Source organism: Canis lupus, chromosome 6 (assembly GCF_011100685.1).
Source record: "Canis lupus familiaris isolate Mischka breed German Shepherd chromosome 6, alternate assembly UU_Cfam_GSD_1.0, whole genome shotgun sequence".
Taxonomy (NCBI): domain Eukaryota; kingdom Metazoa; phylum Chordata; class Mammalia; order Carnivora; family Canidae; genus Canis; species Canis lupus.
In genome coordinates this window covers 37,074,219-37,099,043 of record NC_049227.1, presented here as the reverse complement: position 1 = coordinate 37,099,043, position 24,825 = coordinate 37,074,219, and the positions used below count along the sequence as shown (strand labels likewise).

The following is a 24,825-nucleotide window of genomic DNA, read 5'->3' as shown; positions in this document are numbered from 1 at the left end:
GGTTCCTTTTAATGGGGAGTGGTATTTAGAGATCAGAATGTGGGCCCTGGAAGGAACACTTTAGATTATACCCAATGTGGGGCTCGAACTCAGGACCCAGAGATCAAGAGTTGCATGCTCTACCAGAGCCAGCCAGCTGCCCCAAGAAGGAACACTTTAAAAATTCACAAGTCCCACCGTGAAAAACAGTCTGGCAGTTTCCCAAAAAGTTAGAATCACCACACAACCCAGCGCTTCCAGTCCTGGGTATATACCCAAGAAAAATGAAAACAGGTCCATGCAAAAACTTGTACACAAATGTTTGTAACAGCGCTATTTCCAATAGAAAAAGGTGGAGGCAACCCAAATGTCCACCAACTGATGGGCGGACAAACAAAATGTGGTCTATCCATGCAATGGAATATTATCCAACCATAAAGAGAAATAAAACTGATTCATTCTGCAACCTGGGTGAACCTTACAAACATGATGCTGAGTGAAAGAAGCCAGACCCCAAAGGCCACAGCTTGTGTGATTCCCTTTATATGAAATGTCCAGAACAGGCAAATCCATAGACAAGAACTGGGTTAGAGGTTGCCTACACTGGGGGGTTCAGAGCTCACTTGGCCACTCCACTCCACCAATGGCATGAATTAGGGGTGTGACCTTAACCGGAGCTTTTTAGGCTTAGGTTAGCTTTCTCCCCTTTCCTTGACCTCCTCACTCTGTTCCTGTTTAATCTTGGTAGATTCCGTGGAACTTTGCTGCAGATCCTTTTCTGGAACCACAGGGGTATGAATCAGTTGACTAACGTTCCTTTCTTCCCTCTGGCTGTTTACAGCTTGTCCACAGTGATTTGGACCATCTGAAGAAGGATGTGGATGAGATCTGGAAAATAGTCGGGAAGCTCCTGATCGAAGGCCTCAGATTCGACCCCGATAGTGCCGCCGGCTTTAGGAAGTGAGCCTCTCCTGGGTAGGGGTGCAGCTCCCAAAGACCCTCTGGGAGAGGAGACCCTCTCTCCAGAGGGGGAACCCGAGTGGTGTCCCTGTGGATTCTGGGAGGAAGAATTGCAGAGCTGTGGACCCAGGGAGAGGGGATGGGGCTTACCAGCTTGGGGGAGGAGGTGGAGGGCACCCAGGGGCTCAGAGTGGCTCCAGGAACACATCTGCTCCAAAGCCCTCTTGCCTTGAAAGACACCAAGCCTCACGGAGGGTAGGGGCCATGCAAGACCTCCCTGGGAGCCTGGGGATCTGAGACTGGAGCCCTGTTGCTATGTCCCCCACCCCATCCAGATAGAGTCTCAGTGTTGGGGGAGGGGGGAGAGGTCTTCCGTCCTCAGATGACCCCTCATGCCTCCCAATGTCGCCTGTGAAGGGCACCTTTCCAGAAGGCCCCTGGTGTTAAAGACTTAGTCCATCGTGCTTGGGGCAGGAACATAAACTGCACCCACTATAGCCCCACCTGTGCCCCGGGCAGCCGCAGGATAGGCACCAGCAGAACTAGCAGAGCTGACTTGCGCTGAGCTGGGCCGGGCAGCAGGGGAGTAGGGTGTGGAGGGGAGTCCTGACCCTGGGGAGCAGACCCGCCCCCACCGAGCCACAGCTGAGGGCCGCCTGTCTTCTAGGAAACTGTTTGAGCAGGTGAAGTGCATCTCCTGCGACCGGCAGGTGGAGCTGATGACTGGCCCGTGAGTACCGCCGCGAGGAGGTGCCCAGGCCCCCCACCCCCACCCCAGGTTCCCCTGCAGGGGGGCTGCCCTAGCCCGGCAGGCCTGCCAGGGCTCTAGGTCCAGCATTCCCATGTTCATCCCTCCATATACAGCAGTCTGTACCCTTCATTCCATTTGCTCCCGGGCAGGGGCACTGGGATCCCCTCCTTGGCCAGCCCTGCCTGGTGCCCGCTGCGTCTCCAAAAGCACAAGGATAGAAGGAAACTGGGGAAGAGGTGAACTTTGTGGGAGCTCCTAGAGCATATTTTTAGAGTCTAAAACTTCTATATATTTAGGTGAAATTCACATACACCATTTTACTTATTTATTTGGGGGTGGGGGCAGAGGGAGAAGCAGGCAGGGAGCCCCATGCCCGGCTGGATCCTCAAACTCTAGGATCATAACCTAACCTGAAGGCCAACACATGATGGAATGAGCCACCCAGGTGTCCCTAGACAAACCACTTTAAGGTGAACAATTCTGGGGCATCTGGGTGGCTCAGGGGTTGATGTCTGCCTTTGGCTCAGGTCATGACCCTGGGGTCCTGGGATCAAGTCCCACATTGGGCTCCCTGCAGGGAGCCTGCTTCTCCCTCTGCCTGTGTCTCTGCCTCTCTCTCTGTGTCTCTTATAAATAAATAAAGCTTTAAAAAATAGGTAAATTTATTTTAAAAATAGGTAAAGTGAACAATTCAGTGGCATTTGATGCACATTCACAATGGTATGCAACTGTCACCTCTAATCCCAAACCATTTTCCTCTCCCTAAAAGGAACCCCCAAACTCATTAGCAGCCACCCCCATTGCCTCCTCCCTTTGGTCTCTGACAACAACTAATAAGCTGTGTTTCATGGATTTGCCTATTCTGGACATTTCATATGAATGAGGTCCCATAACATGTGCCTTTCTGTTCTGGCTTCCCTCACTGAGCATCATGTTCTCGAGGTTCATGCACAGTGTGGTGGATGTCTGTGTTCATCCCAGTTTTATGGCTGAATCCTATCACACTATATGAGCAGCCCACATTTTGTTTATCTACTCACATGCTGATGGACATTTGGGTTGATTCATCCCTTTGGCTCTTGTGATTAGTGCTGCTGTGAACATGCGTGTTATGTAGATCTGTTCCAACACCTGCTTTCAGTTATTTTGGGTATAAACCTGGAGGTGGAAGTGCTGGGTCACATGGTCCCTCAATGGTTAACTCTTTGAAGAACCACCAAACAACACTCTAATAGGGTTTAAGAGCCCAAATCTTGTAGGCCCCCGCTTCCTCCAGGTATTAGCCTGGCCCCCTTGACCTGTGAAGCTCACCACCCTACACCAGTCCTGTTTGTGGAGGGGCTTTGAGCCTATCCCCAGAGTTTTTGGTTAAAGCCACAGATATACCTAGCTGCAGCATTATTTATCGTATTTTTTACATCTTTTTTTTAAAGATTTTATTTATTCATCAGAGAGAGAGAGAGAGAGAGAGGCACAGACACAGGCAGAGGGAGAAGCAGGCTCCATGCAGGAAGCCCGATGCAGGACTCAATCCTGGGACTCCAGGATCACACCCTAGGCTGAAGGCGGCGCTAAACCACTGAGCTACCCGGGCTGCCCTATTTATCGTGTTTTTCAAAGAAGAAAAGGCAACAATCTGAAGTGGTAAATGAGTTACAGTACACTTATGTCAGCCAATATAAGTCATGTTGTAGGAGGAGGTCTAATGGAACCTTCTGAGATGCGGAAATGGTTATAGCTCACTGTCCAAGGCAGTAGCCGCTGGCCACATGCACCGGAGTATGGGATTTAAATTTTATTTAAATTTAACCATAAATTTAAATAGCCTCCTGTGGCCAGTGGTTGTCATATTAGATAACACAGTTGTGAATTATTTAGGGGCCTGGAAAAATGTTTACAATACCTTAAATGAGAAAATCAAGTAGTTTGTGTGTTATGATCCTATTTTTGTTAAAAAAAAATACATAGGGAAAATTACTGGAAGGACACATCAAAATATTTGTCATGTGGTTACAGAGCTTTTTGTGTTTATGCTTTTCTATCCCTTCTAAAATGCTGACAATATGTATTACTTCAAAATGTCATTGTGAGGGGCACCTGGGTGGCTCAGTAGTTGAGTGTCTGCCTTTGGCTCAGGGCGTGATCCCGGCGTCCTGTGATTGAGTCCCACAGCAGCCCCCTGTGAGAGCCTGCTTCTCCCTCTGCCTATGTCTCTGCCTCTCTGCCTGTGTGTCTCTCATGAATAATAAAATCTTTTTTTTTAATAAATAAAACCTTAAAAAATGTTATTGTGGCTTAAATAATGAAGTATGTAAATGTGATACAACCTGATGAATTTTTGCATGTGTGCACAGATCAACATGTAGAACAGTTCCGCTGCTCAGAAAACTAATATTTTATTTTCTTTTTTGTCGTTGTTGAGGTAAATTACACATAACACAGATTAACCATGTTAAAGTGGACAGGTCAGTGGCATTTAGTGCATCAACAATATCGTGTAACCACCGCTCTTAGTGCCAGAACATTACCACCAACTTTCCAGAAGGAAACCCCAGCCCCATTTGTGACCACTCCCCATCCCAGACCCCAGACCCTGGCAACCTCCAATCTGCATTCTGTTTCTAGGATTTACCTGTTCTGGCTTTTAGTTTTATAATGAGAAAAGTTGTTCTTTTTTTTTTTTTTTTTTAAGATTTCATTTATTTATTCATGAGAGGCACAGAGAGAGAGGCAGAGACACAGGCAGAGGGAGAAGCAGGCTCCCTGCGGGGAGCCCAATGTGGGACTTGATCCCAGGACCCCGGGGTCCCGACCTGAGCCAGAGGCAGACGCTCAACCACTGAGCCACTGAGATGCCCAGAACAGCTGTCCTTTATGACTGTCAAAGATGACTGGGGCCCTAGCACGGTGGCCCCATGCTGTGCATGTCTCTAGCCTGAAGGCTGGGTTTAAGGGTGGACTTCCTGGAGGAGGAGGGAGCCTGGGGCCGTCTGCTGGCCGCTCGGGCACTTCCCGCTGAACACTTGTCCTCCTACAGGCAGCTCATCACCATCCGCAAAAGCCACCTGCTGTCGCGGCTGCGGCCAGCCAGCGCCAACACCTATGAGTACCTGCAGTGGCAACAGCTGAGGTGGGTGGGCTGGGGTCTGCCGCACAGAGGCGCCCGGGAGACCCCGGCCCCGGGCCCCGGGCCCCGGGCCCCGCCAGCCGTCTGCAGGGGAGCTGTTTGTGGAGGTGGCAGGGGCAGCAAACGGCCCAAGGGCGTCGTGGCCCAGAGGAATGGGCACATTCATTGGGCACCCTTAATGGGCAGGGACCGTTGGGGAAGGAGTCTGGTCTGGATCCTACGGGCTCCCTGAGCTAGGATTGCCGCCGCCACCAGGAGGAGGCCCGGCTGTGGCCGCACACAGGCTGCGCTAAGTGCCTTGCCCTGCCCGGCCTTGGCGGGTCCTTGGGCCTTCCCTTTGGGGTGCATTCTGTCCTCACCACGCCTCATGGTTGAAGGAAATGAGGTTCAGGGAACTCAGCCACCTGCTCCTGGTCACAGCTAGTAAGTGGCAGAGCTGGCACCTAGACCTGTGAGTCCCATCACACCTGGCAGGCTCCTTGGATCCCAGCCCCCCTCAACCTCCTGACATCCCACTGCACCCCGGGCTGAGGTGGGGACGTGAGGGCTGACCAACAATGAAGCTGTGGAGAGGAGATGGCTGTGGAGGCCTGTGCCCGACACCCCCACCTTCCTGTGCCTGACTCCTTGAGATCAAGGATGAAAAGCCTTCTGTTGGTGGCCCAGACCAGAGCCCCTGGGGATGGCTGAGTCTGGGGGAGCAGAGGCCTTTGTTTCTCCCCTCTGCCCCGACTGTGTTTGTCCATACCCACCCAGCAGCCCCAAGGACCCCCAAACCCAAGCTGGAAGAAATTCCAGTCTGGCCTTGCTACTGCGCAGGCCCTTGGGCCCATCCTGATGCTCCTCCGGGGCAGAGGGTCCTCCCAGTGGCTGCTGTCCTACCTGCCCGACCCCAGGGAACAGCGGCGGCTACAGCATCTCCAGGACCTTGGAGACCAGGACAGGAGTCTGGATCCACTGAGGTCCCAGCAGGACTGGGGTGACGGCCCCGGCAAAGATACCAACCTCAAGTTCAACTCATATGACCTGTCAACACTCTACCCCTATGGGGACCCCGAGGTGTTGGACTATGACACCGTGAGTGTGGCCAACGCCCTGGGTGAGGGAAGCTCGGGATGTGGGGGGGGAGGCGGGGGTGGCTGTGCTCTGTCTGCTGGGCCTCTGGGCCTCTGTGTGTCTGAGAGGGGCAGGCAAGGACACTCCCTGACCTGGGCCTGGGCCATCCAACAGGCCGAGGTGGACATTCTGGGAGTGGATGGGATCCTGTACAAGGGCCGAATGAGCAGCCAGGATGGGCCACGGCCTCTGACCAGTGTTGAGAAGGAGCTGGCAGGTGAGAGGTGTCAGGGCTTCCTGGGAGCCCCTGTCCTGGGTGCCCTGGCTTTGCTGGGGAGTAGGGGGGAATGCAGGCAGGGCTCAGAGCTGGCCCCATCCCGGACTGGGGGGTCCTGACACAGCCATTTGCAAAAATGGGGTTCTGTATGCCAGGCACTGCATCAGGCACTGGAGAGGTGGGGAGAGGGCAGGGCAAAGAAAGATGGGCTGTGGCCCCCGGGTTTCCACAGTGAGTGGGAGAAGCAGACTGTAAGCAAATAACCTGAGGGCTAAGATCTATTGTTTAGAACAGCAGTGAATAGCTGACCCAAGGCCAGGACCCTGGTGACAAAGGATGCTGGCCTAGGGAGGAGTGCCAGGTGGCCTCACAAAAGAGGGATCCTAAAAAAAAAAAAAAAAAAAAAAAAAAAAGAGGGATCCTGGGCTGGGGATGGGAGAATTGTGAGAAGGACTGATGAAGGAAGGGGTTAGCTAGGTCCGGTGGGAAGAGAGTGGTCCAGGTGGAGGACATAGCGGGTCCAAAGATCCCGTTGTGTCTGGAAGGCAGGCACAGCTGGAACTCAGGAAGGTCAGTCGGCCTGGGGTGGGGGTTGGGAAGGGGTTGGGCATGATGAAGAGACGTGAACAGACCCTGGAGGCCTGTGTCTTAGGTCCCGGGCATGTGAGGGTTGGGTCGGTGAGGGGGGTGGAGGGGACACATGGAATCAGTTCCTCTGTTACCCCAACTCCAGCTGGCTCCTACCAGGGACTCAAGGCCTCGGCTCCAGCAGTGGGCCAGCGGTCCCAGAAGGGTACCTTCTCTGCACAGCCTTTGGGGGTGTTCTTCGGGAAGAGGAATTCTCAGTTTTGCCTGGCTGGGAGCCATACCCTGCCCCATGGCAGGGTGGGGGGTGACCCTGGAGCCCTAAGGTGGCGAGAGGGTTAAGTTCTGCCCACGGTATTTGTTCTCGCCCCACATTGTTCCCATTGACCTGAGGACGAAATACCAGACACGTAAGGAAAGCAAAGGGGACTGTTTAATTGGCAGTGCTGGTCAAAGGACAAAGAGCCCACGTTAGTGTCCTGGGGCGACCACAACAAATGGCCACAGACTGGGGAGCTGGAGACGACAGACGTTCTCACAGTTCCGGAGGCCTGCAGTCCAAAATCTAGGTGTCCCCGGGCTGTGCTCACTCCCGGGGCTCTAGGGAAGGCTCCTTCCTGCCTCTTCCAGTTTGTGGCGGTGCCACGCGGTCCTTGGCTTGTGGTCCTGTCCCTCCAGTCTCCGCCTCTGTCTTCCCGTGGCCTTTCCCTTGGGTCTTCTCTTCTGTCTCCTTTAAGGACACTTGTCATTGGGTTTAGGGCCCAGCTTAACCTGGGATGAGCTCATCTCAGGATCCTTAATTACATCCGAGAAGACCCTTTGTCTAAGTAAGGTTATGTTCATAGGTTCTGGGGACATATCTTTTTGAGGGCCACCGGTCAACCCTCTGCAGCTCCCTGCCCTGGCCCAAGTGGGTGGGACACTGCCTGAGGCCTGCAGTCCCCCAGCACGGATCTGGCCCATGTGGCATTAATGGCTGCCCCCGGACAAGGCTCGGCCCCTGGCAGCAGCTGCTGTTAGGAGGAGGCTCAGGTGAAGCTGGGTCACCAGGCAGGGTAATAACAACGGTGGCTAATATTTAATGAGCCCCGATTTCTTGCCTGCACTGCCTCTTTTCAGCTGGCAGCAACACGCTGAGGCATTGTGCAAACAGGCAGGTGAGGGCCGCATGCACCCTTGGTGGAGGGGCCCTTACCCACTCATGCATGGGACAGGGCCCTCTGCCCACCTCCCCTGGGCTGTCACCTGGGGGGGGGGAGCTTCTGTCCCCATGGCCCATTCATTCTGAGACCCATGCAGCAAAGCAGGACTGAATCACAGCACCTCAACTGCTTTGTCCTGCTACAAGCACCAAAGTCTAATAGGCATTAGGGATCCATCAGAAACCTGCCTGTGGCCAGATCTGTCAACAGGATTGCTTTTATCCCTCATTTATTTACTCAAAAGAACATTCTAATCCAAAACAGTCTCAAAATCTAAACCCAAACGAGCCAGCGTGAGCCCCGCCCAGGTCCAGGCTGGCCCCGTATGTGTTCGTCCATTCAGATCACCGTCCAACGTGCCCTGCCCTGTACTCAGCCCTTTGCCAAGACACAGGGGACACTGAGGGGCACCTGGGCGGCCTGTGCCCTCCAGACGCTTGCACTGAGTCAGGAGCTCAGGCCAGGGCAGAGGAACACCGGTGCCCCCACAGGAGGGGGGTGGACGCACTGAGGCTGGTGGTCAGCAGGCTGGACTTTCAGAGGAGTGCCCTGGAAGGAAGGCTAAGTTCAGGCAGGATCAGGGAGGACAGAGGAGGCGGCAGCAGGGGCGGGGTGCCAGCCTCAAACCTCCTCACCTAAAACACGCGCCGCGACCCTGTGACCCGGCTGCTCCCCAGCTCAGAACCGTCAGTATGTTCCCTATGGCTGCTGTAACCAGTTTCCGCAAACCCAGTGGCTTAACCCAAATTTATTTTATCTTAGTTCTGGAGGTCAGAAATCTGAAATGAGTCTTACAAGGGCTAAAATCAAGGTGTCAGCAGGGCCGGTTCCCCTGGGGAGACTCTGTTTCTGCCCCGTTTCCACCTGCCAGGGGCCTGCTGCGTTCCTGGTCTCACGGCCCCCCTTCCTCTATCTCAAGATGTGCCCCTCCAGCCTCTCTTCCGTGCTCCCCTCCCCTCCTCTGACTCTCACCCTCTGGCCTCCCTCCAGAGCCTTGCGATTACATTGGGCCATCTGGATACTTCAGGATCCTCTCTGTCTCGGGCTCCTTAACTCGATGCCATCTGCAAAGCCCCCTCTGCCAAGTCAGGTGACACAGTGACAGGTTTTGAGGATTAAGACGGGCACATTTCAGGGGCATTGATGTCAGAGTCCAGGCTCCTCGGCCAATCTGGAGGGGGCCCCTTGTCCCCCATCTGCCCCTCCCTCTAGCGTCTCAGAACCGTTTGCTCGTCAGTCAGTGAGCCTGGCTATCTCCCACTCGCGGGCCTCTGCCCAGGCTGTGTGCCTGCCCCGAAGTCCTGGAGAACCTTTCTCATCTGCCGGAGCTTAGGGTTCCCTCCTCTTGAGAGCCTCCCCACTCCTCAGCTTCTGGCTGTTGCAGAGTTGGGAAGTTGGGAGGGTCCAGGAGGAGCAGGTGTGGGGGTCAGGTGGTGAGTTCAGGCTCTGACCTATAGAGCCCAGGGCATCAGCAGGACCTCAAGGGGGGTGCTAGGGTCAGAGCTGGGTTTCCAAGCCTCACGGAGTCTCAGTTTTGAAACTGGGCCCTGGTCCCCCGTCCTTCACCTGGAAGGGAAGCAGTGTGACAGTCTCACTGGTCAGCAGGTTGGCTGGTCCTGCCTCAGATCTGTGGAGGGATCCAGGTCCCAAGTGGGGGGTCAGAGCAGGGGGCCAGAGAGTACCCCTGAACTGGACATTTGGTGTACGCAGAACCCACAAAGCACACTGGGGTTAGTTCAGGCTCAAGGAACAGCTGATGCAGACCTTGAGTGAGGAATGAGAGTAGTTTGGGTTTGGGGGTGGGGGTGGTTAGCAGAGGGATGGGGGAGGGGGAGCAAGCGGAAACCCTCAGATAATAAGCAGACCGGAGAAGGTCCAGGCCAACCCGATGGGGAGCTTCTGAACAAATGCTGCGCTGCACTGCCCTGGGCCAGGCCCTGGGCCCCCTCAGTGACCAGAGCTGCTAACAACCCCTGAGGGGCTAACAGGTGGAGGCTCGTGGCTCCCTTTGCTCCTGCAGCTGGAACAGTGAGTTTGTCCATAAAAGGGAGATCCACACAACACACCCTGCTGCACCTGGCCCTGGTCATTCAGCTGGTCGTTCCCGAGCCCTTACTGGTGCCAGGGGTCTCTTAGATACCACTGGGAAGACTCAATGTGGACAAGATAAAGTCACTGCTTCCTTAGAGTTTCTACCCCATGGAGGATCATAAGTATAAATAAACAAGAAGTTCAGTAAGATGAAACATGGGAGTGGGGGAGGGAATGGCTGGGGAGAGGTGTTCCCTATTGAGCTGAGGATTCTTCGAAGAAAGGACATTCGAAGCAGAAATTGTCAGGACACCCAGGGAAGGACAGAGGAACAATCTGGTGTCCTTCACAGGAAGGAGCTCAGTGCCCCGTGACTCGTGACTCGTCCTGAGGGCCAGGCCTGGGCCCTCCCCTGCATCTTTCCTCACTCTCACCGCCTCCCCTACTCCCATGGTCCCACCTCTTCTGGTGCAGCCTTTGGTCTGGGCGGCCAGTCATGGAGATTCTTGACTGGACACCGAGAAGGGATGCCTTGGGTTCAGAGGTGAAGGACAGAGCCAGAACCCAAGAGGCCAAATATTGTGTGATCCCCGGTCTGTGGGTCTGTCGGTTGGGAACAGGCATAGGGCTGGGACAAGAAGCAGACTCCTGGCTGCCAGGGCCTGAGGGAGGCAGCAAGGGGAGTGAGTGTCCTCGTGGGCACCGGGTTTCCTTTGTGGGGCGCGGGCTGTTCTGGAACTAGCAGAGGCAGTGGTTGCACACCACTGGGAATGAACTTAATGTCACTCAAGTGCTGGCTTCAAATGGTTATTTCGTGTGGCGCCCGGCTGGCTCAGTTGGTGGAGCATGTGACTCTTGATCTTGGGATTGTAGAGATCACTTAAAATTTTTTTTAAAATAAATAAATGGTTAATGTGGCTTGTGAATTTTATCTCAAAAAAAAAAAAAAATTCACACACGCACATGATGAGGGACAGGAAGGTGGGGGTGGAGACACCGCGGCCACCTGGACCCAGTGGGAACGTCTATGGCCCAAGAAACTCTAGACCCCAGAAGGTGTGAGGAGGGGTGTTCCCCAAAGGCTGAGGGGCAGGTGTGTGGGGGAGGCGGGCAGGCCTGGGAAACTATGGGGCAGGCGTGGCGGGGGGCTCCGCAGGACACTCACCCGTTCCTGCCTCTTCCTTTTCAGCTGTGAAGGTTCCGCACCCCCCAGCTCGGAACCCCTACGAGCGGGAACGCTCCAGTAGCTTATATACCACCATCTACCCGCGTGAGTACCAGCCCTCCCAATCCCGGCCCTGCCCGGGGATCGCTGCCCCACCTCAGGCCTCTCTCCCCTGTCCTGCCTCGCCAGGGTACAGGAAGGCCCCATGGATCCCACACACACACACACCCCCAGCTCCTGGCCGTGGCCTGCAGCCCTCCTGGGCTTGTAGCTGACCTTCCACGGGGCTTCCCGCCCAGGCCGTCCCAGGGCCCGCGGGTCTCTAGCTAGCTGCCAGGGTGGGATAAGGAGCCCGTTCGTGGTCCTGGGCCTCTCTGCTGGGGCCCCATGAGCCAAGCCATGGGGGCTCCCCTGAAGCCTCTCCTCTGCACCAGCATCGTGCATGCCCAACAGCTCCCTCGTCTTCCCCTGGGGCCCTCAGCCAAGCTTGGGAGGTGGGCACGGCTCCCCCAGCTTAGGCATGGAGCTGAGGCACAGCAACCCTGATCCTCGGCTCCAAGTCCACGGCCAGGGCAGCGTCTGTCCTGGTGTCATTTATCCGGGGTCAAACCGCCCCACTCCGGGGAGGCTTAGGGTGCCTGGGACCGGGTGAGCCATGTCGTGGCTTCTCGTTTCTTTATCGGGCATGATCCCATCAGGCCAGCCTCACCCCCACCCCTGGGAATGCTCCTGGGACATCATGACTCTCCTGCCCCTCCCAGCCCTGCACCCCCACAGCAGCGTGCGCTCGGCTGCCCCGGGCCCCCCGCCTACGATGCCAGCTCGGCCTCCGTCGCTGCCGCCCCTGCCACTGCTCCCACCACTGACGCCCTCCCTGCGGGCCGCCCAGCAGGCTCCAGGGCCCGCCCGGCACCCTCGGCCCCGAGCCAGCACGCAGCCCTCCGAGGAGCCCACCAGTCTGTGAGCCCTGCGTGCCGCACCCCTACCTCCCCTCCCCTTCCCTGCCCGAAGAGCCTGGCCCTGAGCCTGGCCCGGGAGCCTCCATAAGGGACTCCTTTTGACCCACTGGCCATTTTAACTCTATGCATAGAAATCCACACAACACAATCCTCCTTATCCTACACTTCGTGGAGAACGCAGCTTTCTAGATTGAATTTTCCACTAAGCCAACATAATTTCTTGACCAGTTTTCAACACACCAGCTAACGTGCTTTTAAATACAGTCACTTTCCTTTTTATTTTGCTGAAATGGCTCCATCAGAGTCCGTCCCAATTACAGCTACTGCCCGTGCACGTTTTCGTTGGGGGCCTTTATTTCTAACAAGACCAAGTTTCTCACGGGAACCAAGTTTTACTGAGTGCATCCTTTTTTTTTATTTCATGTTGATTATTCCCACCAGTAATTACGGTTATGAATTGGATATTTTTAAAACCTGTTTATATTTACTTTCTGGCCAGTCGTGAGGAGCTTAGAGCAGTGGCCCTGGAATATTCTGGGACTGTTCTCTCCCACCGAGGGCCAGAATCGCACAGGCCTGACGTCCTGAGCCCCGTGCTAACGGCCCGTACGCTCAGTGGAAGCCACACGGACCAGGCCACAGTGTCCCACCGGCGGGTTAGCGGGCAGCTCCGGAGCGCAGACCACGCACCTGCCTCTGCCGCTGTGCGCAGGGCTTGAACCCCCCCTCAGGCAGCTCATCCTTCCTTCTCCCTCCCGACTCCTCTCCCTCCTCCTTTCCGCTCCCCGGCTCTGTCCAGCTGTGCCCTCTGTGCCTCTGTACTTCTGACATGTCTACTGCATTACACAAAGTCAAAAAAACTTCCCTCTGTGTCGCTTTGGGGCACGACTCTCCCTCTCACCAACATCCACCAGAGGACCCCGGGGCCCCTGAGCGGGTAAGGGAGTTGGGGGGCGGTGCACTGCCCAGGGGTCCCACGGAGGAGCCGGGGCTGCAGGATGCCCGGGCCTGGCGGCCATCAGTCTGGGCACACGGCGTGCCGCTCCTTCCTAACGGTCCCTGGCTCCTTATCTGTGCCCACTTCCAGACCCTGACTTCTCTTTTCTTTCTTCAAGGACTGCGTCTAAATGAGGCCAAGCTATTCCTGGGGCCGACCTAGACCCTGCACCCACCCCCATGTCACACACAGATGACTATTTTTGGCAACTTCTCCCCAGAATAAAATCTTTCACTTTTTTGACTGTGGGTGAGGGTGACCTGCCTGGTGCCCTCTTTAGAGGGTGGTCTTGTCTGTTCCACGTGGGTGGGGGGGTACCTGCTGGTCCCTTCTCAGGACCCCACCCCAGGGTCAGTCTCTCGGAGGCACCGGCCAGAACCACCGTGGCCGAGTCCCAGCAGAGAATCAACAGCAAACCTTGCCTCTGCTACATTTTCCATCATGGCAAAAGTCCTAAGGTACCCTAGCCCTGCATTCTGGGAAGACAGGGGGGTCGAGGGCAGGGGTGGTGACGTGACCTGCCCAGGTTTGCTCAGGGAGGCCTCGGCTCTCCAGCCTTCCACAGGCAGGGCAGGGAGGCGTGGCCTGGGCTCAGGCAAAGCATCCTGTGCCAGGCTTGTCCCCTGCGGCCCTGGCCCTCAGGCACCCCAAACACCCAGGCTCAGACCCTCCTATCCATCCCACTGTCCCCTGAAAGCTGCCTCCCCAGCCATTTCTCAGTTTTACAAAGGGAATCTGTGCTTCAGCTGGTTCCTGCAGCCCAGGCATCAAGGAGTGAGGTCCAGGTGGGTCGCCCCGTAACCATTCACATTCCAACAGGCTCCTTGGTGTTTCGGAAGGTAGGGACACCAATGCAGCCAGCCAGGAGCAATGCCAGAGGACAACAGTCCTGTCTCCCTCAGAGGTTGTGGGGAAATAAGCTGGCTGGCCTTTGGCCTGGTGGCAGGTGGGAGCTGCAGGGAGAATGCTCGCCTCTCCCTGATTCCAGCCTGAGGCTGGAGCCTGCAGGAAGCTTCGAGGGCAGGTGCCTCAGGGGGGAGCTCACCCCATCCCTGCAGGCAAAGGTGCTTGGGGAGCAGAAAGAATGAGGATGGGGTCAGCAGAGTGGGAACCTCACAGGGTCCTGGGCGCAGCCTCCTCCTCTGTCAGGGGGACACGGCTCCTGGCCTGGGAGGCAGTGGCAGTGCCAGGCTGGGCAGTAAGGTCCCCGTCTGCCTGGGACAGACAGGGACGAGCCGGTCATGTAGGGAGGGAGGCGCATGGCCTGGCCTGGTGTGGCGCTGCACAAATGAGCTGGGCGGGAAGGGGAGAGAGACGCCTCTCGCCAAGCAGAGGGTCCTGCTTTGAGGTGCTGCTGGAATGGAGTTGCTGAGTGGTGACCCCCCTGCACTCCCATACGTGGCCCTACAACCCACCAACACAGGTCAAAGGGTCACTGACCATTTCTCCCTTTCAAAGACCGTGAACTCCTTAACTCTAAGGTATAAACAACCAATGACAGCAATGTGTATCCTAAACAAGATGATCCGCACTGGAAAAAATGCACTGCCAGTGCCCGGGACAAGTCACCAGAAGAGGGAAGTTGAGGCACTGGCAGTGGAGGAAAGTGTCCCTCTTTCTGTGAACTCTTACAGACACTAAAATCAGCGCACACCTGCCTCCCTGGCTGGACCCCTGACTATCCCCGGTCCTGGGGGCTCTGCATAGAGAACCACCAAACACATACCACACACAGAGAGCCAAAGCAAGGCCTCTCTTCTCAGTTCCCCTCCTCCTCTTGGCTCATGGCTTCACCAGGAGCCACAGAAAACCATCCCAGCAACATGTGCAGCTGTTGCCCCCCAGGAGCCGAGAAGTGGCCCTGGAAGGCAGAGCAGAACCCCGCCAACAGGCTCCCAGCACCTTGTGCTGAGCCAGTGACACGGCCTTGGCCATCCTGGGGCTCCCCTAAAGGAGTGCAGTTATTCTAAGGCTCATTTGAAACACATACGTTGCCCAAACAGAAGCTGTGGCTAAGCAACCGAAGACCTTTCCAAATGCAGGAATTGGAAATAGCCTTGCCTCAAAAGATCTCCTTTTGTCCAGCCCAGGCGGCCTCCCCAGCACTGACCCCGGGAAGCGACCAGACTCAAAGCACTCATCTGTCCTCAGATGAGTCCTGCTATAAAGGCCCCTCAGAGGCTTCCAGGCCCAAGGCAGCCCCACCCACTGCTGGGCTTGGGGGCCAGCCACAATGTGTTCTCAGAGAACCCTGGAAGGACCCTGGGGACCCTTCATCCGAGAGAATCTGGGAGAACAAGCCCTTCCCTTCTCGAAGCTGTCTGAAGGAGGAGGCCTGCCTGCCCACAGAAAGCACTTCAGGGTCTCCATTCATCCACCAGCTGTCCCTCCAACCCCCCCTCCATCCCCCCCCCCCAGCAGGCCTTTCACTTTGGAAGCTCTTCCTGGTGCAAAACAAGATCCCCCTCCAGATTTCAACCAATTAGGAGACAGGAACCCAACACACGTCTGTGGCCACTGGAGTGGGTTGGCCGACCAGGGGCAGGCTGGCTGCGTCCCCACTGTGACAGTCGGCTTCAGCCAGTTACGGCCTGGCAGGAACCTGGGCCAGCTGGTTCATGAATGTCCAAGAGAAGCCAGAAGCGAGACTTTTGGTGCAAACTCTCCCAACTTTAACGTGTTGGCAGGCCATTCAGAAAGACATGGAAGCCAAGCAGCAGACCCCTAAGTTAGTGCGCCCAGGTGCTTTCACGGCAGACTGGAAAGAAACCCCCACTGCCTGTCACCTGGGGTGGCCAGACCTTCACCCCACGGGCTGCCACGTCCGCTCTTCAGAAAGGAGACTGTTGGAGCTCCAGTCATCCTTCCAAGCAGTGTCATGGATGCGAAGGTTTTTAGAACAGAACCTTGGAAACAGTCATTTGAGCTGCAGTCTGGCAGGTAGGTAGGGGTGACCGTGCCCAGAAGAGGCTGGGCTTTGAGGTAACCAAGCCAGTTTCCCATGTGTGCTGCTGGGGCAGCTCCCAGGAGGCGTGATGAAGGACAGCAGAGGACAGCTGGGTCTGCTCCCTTCTGTTCATGCACCAGCACCTTTGCTTTCCAGCCAGTTTACGTTTGAACGTGTAACAGACAGTTACGGACTCCTTCAGCTTTGTTCCTGAGCTTAGAGAAGTGGAGGAAGGTTCCAGGTTCCGTTCTCACCTCTGGCTTCCCCTCCAGTTCACCTGGCCCGCTTCTGCAGCCTTTCCCTTGCTGGTGAGATGCGCAGACCAGGGGCTCCCAGCACACCAGGCAGGGCCTCTGCATTTGCTGGAAAGTACTAGGAGGCCCAAGCCCTGCCCTCTGCCCCTCTTGCTCTGGTTCCCACCTTGCTTGGGGCACTGATGAAAAACCCGATTCCTGTGCCCTCCTCCAGAGCAGTTGCCTCAAGCACCCAGGGGTCCTTTATACCCTACAGGTTTGGGGGTCTTGAATCACAATCACTTGGGAGCTGTTTGCACAACAGCTTTGACATACAGTTGATATTCTCTTAAGTTTACCCTTCAAGGTAAATGATTAAGTGGTTTTTATTTTAATGATCCACCAATATCCTGGGGGACGTTCAAAATAATACCATCAAGGCTTCTCCCCAGGGACTCTGATGCCGTGGGATCTGGGAGTCTGTGGTTTGTCTCTTTACGGAGCTCCCTGGGGGCTCTACTGTGCAGCCAACTATGGGAACCCCGGGTTTAGAGGACATTTTGCCATGTCCAGATACTTTCCATTGTCACTAGGGGATGCACTGGCATCTCGTGGGAAGGCCAGGAGGCTGGCCGACGTCCCACAGTGCACAGGACTCCCCACAGCAGACAGTAATCCAGCTTCAAATGTCCACAGTGCCCAGGCTAGAAAACCAGGACCTATAGGAACCCCAAGTCCTTCCAGCCTGATGTGACCACCTGACACTTCCAAGCCAGCCCCGTGGCCCCCTGGAAACAGAAATGCACCTCACCCCCATCAGATCAGCACTCAGCAGAGATGTTGTGCAGGAACACTGCTCAACGCGGAGCTTGAGGACCTGCCCCTCTGACAAACGCCTGAGTAGCAAGACTGTGGTTCATTTACAGGCCACCCAGTTGTCTGCCCAGGGGTGAGCCTCCGTCTCCACGAGTGCAGATTCTCGATGGTGCAGTCTCTGGTCTCTGACACATACAGCCATGGGCTCCCTGGGATAGCCCAGGGACACATACAGCCATGGGCTCCCTGGGATAGCCCAGGCACACGCACCCCTACAGGGCAGATAACCGCCCCACATACTTGCCTCTGCATCTCTCCTGCCCCTTGATGGGGCTGTGTGGCAGTTACCTCAGCATTTTCTCCCATCAGAAGGCTGTGGTGAAGAGTCAGGAGGCCCAAGATACCCTCACCCTTACCCTGCCCCTCCTTCACTCCCTCCCCTCTCCATGAGGAGCACACACAGGGCTGTGCTCCCCCTCTGGACCTCCTCGGGGAGGCCGCTAGAAGGGGGATTTCAAGGTGAGCACACAATTCCAGAAGCAGCAGCTGCAGCAGGGGCCTGGCAGGGGGTCTTCAGTAATAGCCAGAGAGCAGAGTGGCCCCCGGAGCCATGCAGGGTCCAGCAGGGTGGAGACTGAGCTGGGGAAGCCAGGTAACGGCCCGGGTGCCCAACACCGGAGTATCCTCGTCAGAAGGCCCAGCCCCATCCCTAGGAGCAAGGGCACGGCTGCCTGCCAGTGGGGAGCGTAGACACATTAAGCAGACCTTCTGAAACAAGAAACTCTCTGACCCAGGCACCACCTGCAAAAGATCAAGGTGCTGACTGATGGGCTGGGTGCCCGGGTGGGCTCCTGTCAGGTCTGCTGGTACTGAGGGTTGGGCAGGGACCTTGGCCTCCCCCCTTCTCAAAGCTCAGCTCCTCACAAGGGGTGCAAGGCTGAGGCTGCCACAGGAAGCCCCTTCCCCAGCAAGGGCAGCCAAGGGGAGGGCACTCAGAGTGGAGCACCCCTGGCTCCTCCCTTGGGATGAGAGCAGGTGCCTGCCCCAGCCCAGCTCGGGAGCAGCCCAGGGTCCTATCGCCCCTGGGTTGCCAGTCTCCTTAGTGACCAAAGGCTTGAGCCACAGGTTGGACTCTGCCCTGGGCTCGTCCTGTTCCTGTCATGAGCCCTCGCTGGCTCTGCAGAGGCGGGCTATCTGTGCCTCCCTGGGGGAGGGCCCTGCTCAACCGGGTATGTTTGTTGGGAGGCTGGGCTTGGGGAGTCCAGGCTGCAGCCAGCCATGGGGACCCTAAAACACAAAGAAAGGTCCTAGCAAACTGAAGGCAACTGTTAGCCCCGGAGGTCAGGATCAGTCCAGGTGGACAGGGGGGAAGCATGGGCAGGAGTCAGGGATTCTGGGAACACAGGCCAGAAACTAACTTCATGGGAAGAGCCTTGGATGGGCAGGAAGATTCCAGAGCCATGTTGTGGTTGAAAAAATAGCAGCAGACAGAAGCAGTGTAGTGTGGAGCCAGGCGGGACTGGGGGGTGCCCTGCCTCTCCGCATGGAGCCAGCTGGCAGCAAAGCTCAGGATGCGAGGCAAGACCACAGAGCCTGGTGGTGGTTTGAACTCTTTCTTCTCTTTTGTTAAAAGGGGGAAGGGAAAGGGTGTGAGGTACCCCTGGGCTCTGGGGGAGGCATGCAGGCAGCCCCAGCAGGCAGGCGCTGGGGGATGGGTGGGAAGAGTCCTGGAGTTTCCCACAATTCTTTTCTCTGCAGGGAACAGCGAGGCTGGCTGACAAGGGGGCAGGAGAGATGGGCAGGGCCCTGGGGAGAGGGGTGGCGGGCAAGGGGCTTGGGGGCTCACTCTAACATGCAAAGTCCAGCTGCCCCATGAACTAGGTTGCTTCTTGAAGAGCGACATACATATAAATACAGACACAGCTACACACACACATGCGGAGAAGGCTCTGCATTCCCGAGGGTGGGGATCTAGGCCTGATGGCCCCCAAGGAGCTCCAAGGCAGGAGCCAGCCAAGTCTCCGCTGCTGCTGCTGCTGTGGCGATTCTCCGGAGCCCCCTGGGGTGGGGCAGGGCGAGCAAGTCCTCCGGGGAAGGCTGCTTGTTCTCTGAAGTTCTGTCCACCAGCACCAAGACGACTCTGAACCAAATCCATGCAAGGCGGGTGCCCCGGGCCTGAGCTTCCACGTTCGCGCGTGGGCAGCCTGTGTGCTGGCACCAGGGTCCAGTCTCTCCCCTCCAGGGCTCCAGGGAACAGGGGTGCAGACAGAGAGTGAAGGGGGCCCGCGGAGACATCCTCTCCCCCGCCCCACAGGGTCCTGGCCTCCGGGAGGGGGGAGGGGCCTCCCTTATCTTTCAGCCTCCATCGCAGGGTGGGCCCTCGGTTCTGAAGCGGCCTGTTGGGGGGCCAAGGGTGGCCAGTCTGACGCCGGGGAGGGGGGTGCCGGAGTCCACAGGGGCGGCTGCTGTGGCTGGTGGTGCTGTGGGCCCCCCGGGGGTGAGGCTGCAGCAGGCCAGCTCGGGGCGGGGAAGCTGGCGGTGGCGGTGTGGGGGAAGTGCGGCGGGGGGGACGTGGCCGTGGCAGCCATGGGGCTGCCGCTGCCGCCACCATGGAAGCTCTCGGAAGCCTTGAGACGGGAAAACATGGTGAGGGCATCAGGGAAGTTGGGGGGCGTGGCAGGGGTGTTGGCAGGAGTGCACATCTGTGGGGGGGGAAACAGAGAGGGGGGTGAGCCCCCTTTCTGGGAGGGCCCCACCTCCTGCTGCCTCCCAGGACAGGAAGCTTCTGTGCCTCTTCCCGGCTGTACCCTGACTCCAGACACACACAATCCACTAGCTGGGGCTCCCGGAGGATAGGCCAGCTGTGACGGGCGGGCCCAGCACACCTGCGGGCAGTGTCCCAGGAGGACCCCCCCAGGCCCCGCCCCTGCTGCACAGAGCCACTGGGCTTCCTCCCTCCAGGGAGCCCGGCTGCCCCGCACCCCTGAACCGGGAGTGCCCCCTAGAGCTGCCCCGGGGGGCTGCAGGGACACTTACCATCTGGTGGTGGTGATGGCTGTAGGGGATGTTGGTCTCCTGGAAAAAGGCGCTGAGGGCCGTCTGTGGAAAGAAGGCCAGATGTCATTACCCTCAGGCCCCCTGGGGCCCAGGGCCTCCCTGTTTCCAGAGTCTCTGGGGCTCGGTGAGGCCCTGGGCCCGGCTACGAGTGGGAGAAGGGAGTGGAGGCAGTGTGCCCCTGGACGTGCCCCTTGACGCCTGCCACCCCTTAAGGAGGCACCAGACTCCCGGGCAGGTGTGGAGGGTGGTAAAGCCGCTCACAAAGCTGCCTGCCTCCAGCCCGCACACACCTGACGCGGTCACCGTGACATCAGGAGGCGACAGGCAGCACCCTCTCCTGCTCTCACAGGGAAAGGCCTTTAGCGGATGCCAGCCTCTGATTGAGATCCTAGTGGGACTGTCACCAACTCCATGGGTGGTAACTCCCTGAGCCTCAATTTCCTCCTCCATGAGCCAAGGCACAGCAAAGACTCCCAGATGCTAAGTCTGTGACCTGCCTGCCCCCCTCCCTGGCTTGCCACAGGGGCCTGCCAGGGAAGGGCCTCAGTGGTTTCCAGATACCCATCCCTTGCCGGGATAACCTAAGATCCACGCTCCAGCTGGGAGAGCCAGAATTAAGAAGGATGGTCTGGGTCTGGCACTGGGTGCCCCACTCACCCAAGCCTCCCCTGGAATGTCCCTAAGGTACAGAGCGGGAGGAGGATGGAAGGGGTCTGCACCCAGGGTGCTGAGAAGGCCCGTGTCAGACAAGCTGGTCTGGAGGCCCCGGGGGACCGGCAAGAGGGGGCTAGGGGAGCCAGGGAGGGGCTGCATCTGGTCTGTCCTGGCAAAGAGGCTACAGGAGGGGTGCTGAGGAAAGTAAGGGAGCCAGCTGCTCTTGCGAAAGTGCTGGGTGAGAGTGTGTGAAGGGTCTGCTGGCCCTGCCAGGCCCTGGCCCCGGGCCCCTCCACTTCCATCCCTTTAGGCTCCCTGCCCAATCCCTCCCCCACTCCCCACCCTGCCCCCAGCACAGACACCCAAGCTGGCTCCCAGGGCTTGCCCTGGGATTTTGTTATTTTTTTTACATTCAAATGAATTTTTCTGAGAATTTCCTGCTGGAGATGCCCTACCCCAGTGTCCCTGAACGGGTGTGGGAAGGTAGTGGGGTGGGTGCTAGTCTCTCTAAGTACCTCCTCAGGACTCCCTCCCACCTGGGAGCCCCAGGGGACACACCCAAACCGTTCCTTCCCAAGTGCAGATCCAAAGGCCACCTGAGTGAGCACCCCAGTGAGCACCTTCTGCTGCCTTAAAGCACCACCACTTAAAACACACCGGTCCCCCTCCCCCTGCAGCCCTGTCCTCATTAACACCTGAATCACAGAGCTCTGACCCAAAAACTCGGCCTTTGGCTGGGTCAACCCTCAACCCGTATATTGTGAGCCTTGGGGGGTGGGGGACGGAGGCCACAGAGGGCAGGGCAGCCCTGAGGAACCAGTCACTCACTCTCACACAAGGACCTACGGTTTGGGGGTTCACACCCCATTTTTACCTTAAGTGAACCTCCCTAGTACCCATATGTTCCTCATTTTACAGATGTGAGACGGAGACTCAGGGAGCCCAGAGCTGTATGGCTCCTACCCCAGGGGGCCACCAGAACCCCTAAGTCTGCAGGCAGCTCCTGCCCCTCTTGCGGACAGAGTTTTCCCCCAGGTATTTCAATCCTCAAAGCTACATTTTTAATTCCCATGATGAAGTGACACTAACCCACACTGAGAGACAGCCCAGCAGGTGCCAGGCTGAGAGCCCTGAGAGGCTAGGCTCTTCCCACCCGACAGGACACCCGGCTGCCCAGCCCAGGCAGGGAGGGAGCCATGTATGCAGATGCAGGACTCAAGCAAACGGCCATGAATGTGGTTTTACAAGTTTTGCCACATCTAGCCCTTGAGACAAACAGGCTGATTAGGGAGCTTCCTGCAGGGTGGGGCTGCAGGCCCTGGGGAGGGGGGGCACGAGGGAGTGGCCACTCACTCTTTAGAGGTCAACTCCCACACTGGAGGTGCAGAGAAAACAGGCCAGGAGGAGGGGAGGCCGGTGGAGGGTGGGGGGAAGCAGCCTCCCATGTTGTGGTGTGAGGGCCACACAGGGCCGGCGAGCCCTCCTAAGAGCTTGGGTAGAAGTTGGTGAGCAAAGATCCCCCTGGCTGGGCAGGCCACTGCTTCCCCAGGCTGTCCAAACCTTTGGGCTGGAATTCTGATCCCCATCCCAGTCACGGAAACTGCGCCCTAGAGGCCCCTGGCTCACTCCCCCCAACCCCCCAGCAGGCCCAAACACCTTCGCTGGGATGGCTCCCCATCAGGAAACCAGACTCCTGGGCCCTGGCGGGGCAGTGACCTTACACCTGCGAGGGGTGGAGCTCAAGGACTCTGGCCTCTTCCCTAGATGCCACCCTGGGTTATTTCTGGGGCAGTTGAGCTGGGCAAAGCCAGGTGGCCGCTTGGCAGCACAGGCTGTGGGCACTAGTGGCCTACAGGTCAGGGAGGCCCAGGGGGTGGGGTCCTGACCGGGGCGGCCGCACCTCCCGCCCGTGTGAACGCCGCCCTGCACCGCGCACCGCGCACCGCGCACCGCGGAGGCAGATTCCCCCGCCAGCACCGGAGGCGCCAGCCGGGCACGCCTCTGGGGCGGGGTGCACAGACGCACGGCCGTAGCGGGAGCTCGGGGCTCCCACACACAGCCGTACGCACCCGGGTGTGTACCCGCGTGGGCCCCATCTGCAGGACGGCGACGCGTGCGTCCGGGGGACACGCGCAGCCCGCACCCGCGCGGGTGGACTGCGTGTTTACACACACGCCAACATGCCCACACGTAGCGTGGCGCGTGCGTAAATACAAGTGCACATGTACGTGGACACAGGCGCCGCCGGGCTGCCCTCCGCCGGCCCCGGCTCCCGAGGCGGGGGCGGCCCCGGGCGTCCTCCTTCCGGCCGCCCGCCCGCAAGGCTGTCCGTCCGGGCCGCGGCGCCGCCCCACCCTGGCCGTTACCCGAACAAAAGCGGGGGGGGGGGGGGTCCGCGCATCCCGGCCGCGGGGAGAGCGGGCGGGGGGCGGGGATTCGGGGCGCCCCTCCCGCCCACCCCGCGCGGGCGGCGTTTCCGGGGGCCGCGTAGACGCCCGGCCGGCCCCGCAAGCCGCGTGTGCGCGCGGGGACCCCGGGCCGAGGGCGCCCCGGCACGTGTCCACACCGGCCCGCACACGCGCGGCGGGCGGCACGGACCCCGGTCCCGGCCCCGGCCCCGGCCCGGCCCCGGCCCCGACCCCAGCCCCGGCCCCGGCCCGGCGCGGCCGCGCACCTCGAACTGCCAGTGGGCCGCCTGCAGCAGCTGCTTCGCCTGGTCGGCCGCGCAGCCCGCCGTCAGCACGAACTGGTTGATCATGACCTGGTGCTTGAGCTCGTCCATGTTCACGGACATGGCGCCGCCGCCGTGCTGCCCGCTGCCTCCCGCCGCCGCGCTCCTCCGCCTCACGCGTCCACCATTAGCGAGCCGGCTCCGGCTAATACAAATATTTACTGTGCGGCTCTGACTCACCGAGCCTCGCCTGGCTCGGGGCCGCGGGGGCATGCTGGGAGATGTAGTCCCGCGCCGCGGCCGGCCCGGGGGCGCAGGGAGGTGTGTCCGGACGCGGCCCCGGCCGGCGGCGCCAGCGGGCGGTGGTCCGCGGGGTCTGCGCCGGGCCTCCGCGTTGGACAGGCGCACGCTTAGGGGCGGGGGGCCCTGGCAGTCCTGGCATGCATCGTGAGCACGAGGGCGCACGGCCCCAGAGCCCTGGCACACAGTAGGCGCCAGTAAACACTCCTGCACTGAATGAATGAATGAATGAATGGATGAATGTGCCCCTTAGGGCTCTGCAAAATATCACCGCCTCCAGGAAGCCTTCCGGGTTCCCCAACGCCCCGAGCACAAGCTCACATGGCCCACTCGTGATGCGGGCCTGGCGCTGGGCACTCAATAGGCGCGAGAAGCGTTTGGGGACAGGCCGGTGCCCGGAACAAGCCGGCGAGGGGTCCCCTCCCCGCGGGGCTCCCACTTTCCCACGCACATTCCCGTGCGCTCGGCCGGAAGACTTGGCTTGCGGGTGCGGGCGCCAGGACCTGGCGGAGCCAGTTCCGGCGGGGCCCCCCCGAACTCCCATTCCCAGAATGCCCCGGTTTATTTGCATCGTTCGGTCCCGAATGACGTCAAGTGAGTGAGGCCGCGCCACGGCCAATGGGTGGCCGCAGAGTGTTAGGACCTGGCCATATAAGGTAAACAAAGCTAGCCGCCCAATGAGGCCGCAGCGGGGGCGGGCGCTGGGTCCGGGCCGGCGGGGGCGCATCACGTGGCGGGCGGGGGCGGGACCGGGGAGCATGGGGCGGGGGGGTGGTCGCGGGCTGTGTTTACAGCTGCGCACGCGACGCTTCCGGGTGACGTCGCGGGTCTGGAGTTCGGGGCCGGGGCGGGCTGGGAGCGGGATCCTGGGCGGGGAGGCGGGGAGAGGTCTGGTACCGTCCCCCCCCCCCCCCCCCCGTTCCGAACGACCTTGGCCTGGTTCCTCAAGCTCCCTGAGCTCCGGTTTCATCCGTTGGGCAACTGTTCTTTGGGCCCCTTCTCTTGCCCTGCCCTGGCCCGGCCGGGGTTACTGCGGAGAGCTCACCGAGAAGGGTTGG

General features: G+C 58.7%; 2 protein-coding genes across 5 annotated transcripts in view; one reads left to right on the top strand and one right to left on the bottom strand.

Moving 5' to 3' along the window:
* Window positions 1-13,323, top strand: part of C6H16orf96 (chromosome 6 C16orf96 homolog) — a 44,676-nt gene extending 31,353 nt beyond the window's left edge. For 2 of the 4 annotated variants that reach the window (XM_038540527.1, XM_038540530.1), the window contains exons 10-17: window positions 821-939; window positions 1,607-1,669; window positions 4,728-4,820; window positions 5,714-5,894; window positions 6,048-6,150; window positions 11,158-11,238; window positions 11,895-12,093; window positions 13,208-13,323. In XM_038540527.1, the coding sequence (XP_038396455.1) occupies window positions 821-939; window positions 1,607-1,669; window positions 4,728-4,820; window positions 5,714-5,894; window positions 6,048-6,150; window positions 11,158-11,238; window positions 11,895-12,093; window positions 13,208-13,223 (855 nt within the window). In that variant the 3' untranslated portion in view covers window positions 13,224-13,323. Of the gene's footprint in view, window positions 1-820; window positions 940-1,606; window positions 1,670-4,727; window positions 4,821-5,636; window positions 5,895-6,047; window positions 6,151-11,157; window positions 11,239-11,894; window positions 12,094-13,207 lie in introns of those variants that run through there. The other 2 variants (XM_038540528.1, XM_038540531.1) reach the window with 2 other exon arrangements.
* Window positions 7,151-23,714, bottom strand: UBALD1 (UBA like domain containing 1). The gene is made up of 3 exons (XM_038540536.1): window positions 23,471-23,714; window positions 20,122-20,184; window positions 7,151-19,787 (listed from the first exon to the last, which is right to left on the bottom strand). The coding sequence occupies exons 1-3, from the start codon at window positions 23,588-23,590 to the stop codon at window positions 19,434-19,436; spliced, it is 537 nt and encodes a 178-aa protein (XP_038396464.1). The 5' UTR covers window positions 23,591-23,714; the 3' UTR covers window positions 7,151-19,433.
* Between the last annotated feature and the right edge of the window lie 1,111 nt (window positions 23,715-24,825).

What these genes read in the sequence shown, in the direction of transcription:
- UBALD1 (XM_038540536.1), bottom strand. Translation starts at nt 23,590, where the DNA reads ATGTCCGTGAACATGGACGAGCTCAAGCACCAGGTCATGATCAACCAG. An exon ending in CGGCCCACTGGCAGTTCGAG is followed by an intron (nt 20,185 to 23,470) that starts GTGCGCGGCCGC and finishes TTCTTTCCACAG; the next exon opens with ACGGCCCTCAGCGCCTTTTT. An exon ending in GCCATCACCACCACCAGATG is followed by an intron (nt 19,788 to 20,121) that starts GTAAGTGTCCCT and finishes CCCCCCCCACAG; the next exon opens with ATGTGCACTCCTGCCAACAC.